Source organism: Dermacentor silvarum, chromosome 7 (assembly GCF_013339745.2).
Source record: "Dermacentor silvarum isolate Dsil-2018 chromosome 7, BIME_Dsil_1.4, whole genome shotgun sequence".
Classification (NCBI taxonomy): domain Eukaryota; kingdom Metazoa; phylum Arthropoda; class Arachnida; order Ixodida; family Ixodidae; genus Dermacentor; species Dermacentor silvarum.
This window is the reverse complement of record NC_051160.1, coordinates 164,296,900-164,301,883: the sequence shown is the minus strand read 5'-3', so window position 1 is coordinate 164,301,883 and position 4,984 is coordinate 164,296,900. Positions and strand designations below refer to the sequence as shown.

Below are 4,984 nucleotides of genomic sequence, written 5' to 3'. Positions count from 1 at the left end.
TGGGTGTCTGTAATCTGTTCGTTTGTTCTAATCATAGCCTGCTCTTAATAACTTGTGATTTGTGTTGCAATGCTGGGACCAAGTGTGCCTTACATAGTGCTAGATAGCCGTGAGAAATGCACCATGTTTATATCACTGTTGTGGAATGTAGCAGTAGAAAGAAATGGCCGACGCAAGGTGCAAGCTCTCGACCTGGTTTCTTAAAGCAAGGCATAGTAACTTGTACAAGCTATATCTTACAAGCACCACTTTGTAATTGAAAACAAGACATTTTCAAACAGCCTTTATTGAAACCATGCGAGCATACAACAGCCGACTGATAGGAAATAAACATACCTGCCAAGTCTCCTGGATCACTCGGGAGACTCCCTGAGTTTGAATATTTCTTCCATTGTACGGTTGACAGGAAAATCTCCCAGAAATTGATGTTGTGTCCCGTTCTTGCGTCCAGTGCTTTGTCAGGCTACATTGGCAAAAAAAAAAATCCAGTCCAATCTAATCCAGTTAGAACTAGTTGTTAAGAAAGTAGTGGGGAAACCCTATACATGTGCTGCTTCGTTAACTGCAGGGCTGCTCCTTACCCTAACGGGGTTGTTGGGTGCCATAGCGGCCCTAGTCCCATTAAGTTAGCCAGCGAATGCCGCCTTCTGCAATTAGCAACACTAGACTCTCCATCGTTCTCGGCGTCAGCCGCTCGGGCATTGCGTAGGCCTACGGTCAGTCACGGCTTTAAAAGCAAGGAGCGCTAGCGCAAAAACTATCTTCAAGTATTTTTAGTGTAGTGCTCAGCCGAAGTGACGCTGGGTATTTTGTTGATACCATAAAGCAATGCAGAGTTCGAGCGGCAATTTAACATCAGGAAAAATACGAGGACGCAATGCCGCTCGTCCACATGTTGCTCGTTCAAGACGCTGAGAAACGTCAACCTCGCAAAATGTGAAAGAAATAAAATTTCTTACAATCAAACATTATCTGAAGAATTCTTGGAACACCCGCCGTGGTTGCTAAGTGGCTATGGCATTTCGCTGCTAAGCACAAGTTTGCGGGATCAAATCTAGGCCGTGGGGGTCGCATTTCGTTGGTGGTGAAATGCAAAAACGCCCGTGCGCCATCCATTGGGTGCACGTTAAAGAACCCCAGGTGGTCGAAATTAATCCCCCACTGCAGCGTGCCTCATAATCAGATGGTGGTTGTGGGATGTAAGACCTGACAATTTAATTTAATTAAATTTTAAAGAATTTTTTAAGGCAAGATTAGCAACAACGAAATGCTTGCAAAAGCGAGACCTTGATGTTCATGTGGTCATTTGTATATCTGTAAATAAAACTGCAAGGATGTTCTCCTGGCAGTACTTGAACATATTCACATTGGGGGAGGGGGGGGGGGGTTGTGTAACTGACTGACTCCCGCCCCTTCCCCCCGGTTGGAAGATCGCCTGGATTTAGTTTCTCCGAACTTGGCAGGTATGGAAATACTATTCAGTCGCGTGCAAAGGCCTATTTGGCACTACAAATGCTGTCGTAACACCGTACCGTGCTACAGCATTTTTTACATCGTGCAAAAGCCTTTCCAGTTGTGATCGCAGGTTAGGAAGCAAACTGCGCAGCGAGAGTGGTTGTCTAATAAAGCACAGGGAGTCGCACTCCGTGCAAGACTGCTGTTGTGTACCAGGTGCCGTTAGGCTGCGGCTAGTCGTATGTTGGCCAAAGTGGCAGATGTATAAACAAAAAGCTCGGGGAACACGATTTGTCCCCGTCCAACTTGGCACACTCCCACTTGGTAGACCCATGCAGGTGTGGTGGCTGCAGACCGTCGTTCGGGGGGACCCACATGTTCGCGAAAGACAAACACTAAATTAACAGGGAAATTATAGAGGCTTTCCACATATAGATGGGAGACGCCTATGTCAGTCAGCCGCTTACTTTGTTGACTGAAGAAGAATATGTGCGTCTGTGCAGCATGTGGTCGCATAACTGAATATTTCCTACCGGTCGGCTGTTGTATGCTCCCACATATGCTAAGGTTGCAAGCTTTTTAACTTTGCAGGACAGGTAGAGGGAATGAATTATATTTCATACGAGTCAGCTGTTGTTTGTGCACCTGGTTTCGGAAAGGCTGTTTGAAACATTTTAAAATTTGTTTTCAGCTACCAGGTGCCTAATGGCGAGAATTGTGCAAATCCCACGCACTGTGAGAACCTATGTTATGCGAAGCATTTTGCAGGTACCTGGCTATATATCTAGCATTGTTTGGGGTTCCGCAAGGCAATACCACGCGGACCAACGTGTTTGCATAAATTGCGTGGTGTAATTCGCGATCGTATAGCGGCATGATTTTTACGCCGGCCGTTCACCGCGAGTTTATGACATGGCAATTGTTGGGTTTACATAGGTAGTGGACGAGCGTAAATGAGAGAAACGGAGATGGTGACGCCATCAGCGACTACGTGTTTCTATGTGACATGGTGTATGTAAAATGACGATATTTGAACTCCAGTGAAGAAATGTTACATGATTATAAATTGGGTGATCACGAAGTCGGTGCAGCGTTGCACAATTTCTATGTAGCTTGCTACGAGGAAAGTGGGCGAGTCCCGGAGGCGACTTGCATTGCTAGTAGGTACAGCGGGGGCGTGGCACTGTGGGTCACGTGACTTCCGCTTAACACGTGTTGTCATGGCAATCGTGGAGCTCCTAGGTGCCTAGGGACATAATCGCTTAGGGACTTTTGAGGCACTTGTCTGCGCGGCGGCTGCTAGTTACTGATCGTGGTTCTCTTATCTCCGGGACCGGGCACAGCGACCTTGCCAAGCGCAGCTACGTGCGTAGGGAGTGAATCGTTTACGGCGTGTTGAATGGCTGGCGGTGTCTGGGTCACGCCGGCCGCACTTCATTATTGTAGCGTTTGTGGCGGAAATGGTGTGGCATGACGGCGTGGCGGAAATGGTGTGGCATGACGGCGTTTGAGCTCGGTGAACTGTGGTGTTGTAAACAAGCGGATACTGCTCGCGTTTGAGCTCCGGTCGCCGCGGTGTCGGGCGCCGACGCGAAGCGGCGGTTGTTGGGGTGTTGCGGAGCGCAGCGTAGCAACACCCAAATAAAGAAAAATACTGCTCCCTCCCTGATAGTGAGATTATATTTGGATCCAACGCTACTAGATTACCTCTTTCAGTTTGCAAACTCCGGCGCCGCGGATGTCATCCTTCCCTGTACCGCCGAGCGGGGGCGCGTTCATCGCCGTTTGATGGAGGTGTCGGCGGTGCCTACGGTTTCCTGGCCGCCACGCTGGCGTAGTCAACGCAGGCGTGGTCTTGTGCCTTTTGTTTTTTTTTTTGTTGCGATGACACGAACTGCTGCGGACGGCGGCGCAAGGTGAATTGATAACGCAAGCAAACTACTGCAGGTGGCGGCACCAGGTGTACTGATGATGTTCCGATGATTATAAGCTGGTATCGCTCTTTAGCACCTTGTTGAACCAGTATAAACAGTAATGAACTATACTCCAGCGGCGGCTGCGTATCTTGAAAGTGATCTGCAATGGCGACAGAGTGTGACAACTGCCGATAGCTTCATGTGCGCGCTGTGTTTTTGCTGCTTCGCATTGCAGCGAGAGGCAGCAAAAACGTCAATTTGCTCATTGCTTCTACCATGCTTCGTCTTACGTGATGGACGAACGGGTGGACGGTTTCCTCGTTTGGTAGGCATAGAAATGCTTACGCATTTTAAAAATCTCTAGACTACTCGGCGCACGCTAATGGAATGCGAAGGTATTCACCCAGCAGGACCAGTAAAAAATGTACATCTTCGTGAAGAGCTGGGATTTAAAGCGGATGGAAGTATTAACCGGCCGGCAGTTGAGATAAGCCACAGACGTTTAGAATATTGGTGGAAAAAAAAGGGAAGAGATTGATAGGACCGGATTCGTTACAGGCATAGGTAACTAAAAGGTAGATACAGATGTTTCAAGAAAGAGAGAAAAGATTAAGGAGAGATAGGCAGAATGCTAGACTGACAAGCACATATATAATAGCCTGATTGAGTGTTGCACTCTCACACCCAACTTCATTCCAGCTGAAGAGTGGCTGGCAAATTCCCCCTCCTTAAACCCAATATAACCCAATGGACCTCTGTGCGTGGGCTAATCTTGAAAAGGCCTCCTCTGCCTATCAACACACCAGCGTTGTGGCCGTGAAAAATTGCTGGAGCGAGCATAGAGAAAAATTCCCCTAGGCATACCTTGCGAGCTGCAATTGAAGGATACCCAGAATGTTTAAAGGCTGTAATCAAGAGCATGCATATATTTTTCGTTATATTGAAGTTTTAACTGTAGCACATAGTAGCTTGTGTGCAGTAGTGTAAACGGGGAGGGGGGGGGCGCATCGGGGACATGCCCCCCCCCCCTCTCCCCACGAAATTTGTTAGTACGTGGGCTGCCCAGCCCCCCACCCCGGTCAAGTGCACGGCCCCCTCCCCCGCCCCTCAGAAAAGGATTTCCAGCTATGCCACTGCTTGTGTGTGACCAACAAACCACAACTTGGCCAACTGACTTCAGCAGACCTGACAGTGACTAGGGCTTGGTGCAGTGTAAAAAAAACGCACTTTACTTTGTACAGTATATTTAAAAAAAAAGAACGGAGGCAACGAAGTTGTTGACGGGTTAGACTGCCGGCTGCTGCTCTTCCTCCTCTGCCGGCTGCTGACCGGCATGTTCGAGGAGCAGCTGCAGCTCTTCGAGGGGTGCACGAAGCCGGATTCCTTTCTCCACCATCATGTCGACCACCTCCTGCAGGCACTCGGGGAAGTGGCGCACACCGTCCACGTACAGGACCTGCACAATAACACAACCTCAATCGACGACTTCCTCGGTTATGACTTGTTGGCAGGGCTAGTTGGTTCGAGGTGATGGTGAACATTTAACAGTGCAAACATACAAAGACAAGACGAGTAAGCACCCACTTGTGTCGCCTACTCGTATTGTCGTTCGT

At 48.6% G+C, this 4,984-nt stretch overlaps 1 protein-coding gene across 1 annotated transcript in view; it reads right to left on the bottom strand.

Moving 5' to 3' along the window:
* Positions 1-4,563: 4,563 nt before the first annotated feature.
* LOC119459320 (nuclear exosome regulator NRDE2) overlaps positions 4,564-4,984 on the bottom strand; it is an 85,380-nt gene continuing 84,959 nt past the window's right edge. The window contains exon 14 of the mRNA XM_049671660.1: positions 4,564-4,827. Within this exon, the coding sequence (XP_049527617.1) occupies positions 4,657-4,827 (171 nt within the window). The 3' untranslated portion in view covers positions 4,564-4,656. The remainder of the gene's footprint in view (positions 4,828-4,984) is intronic.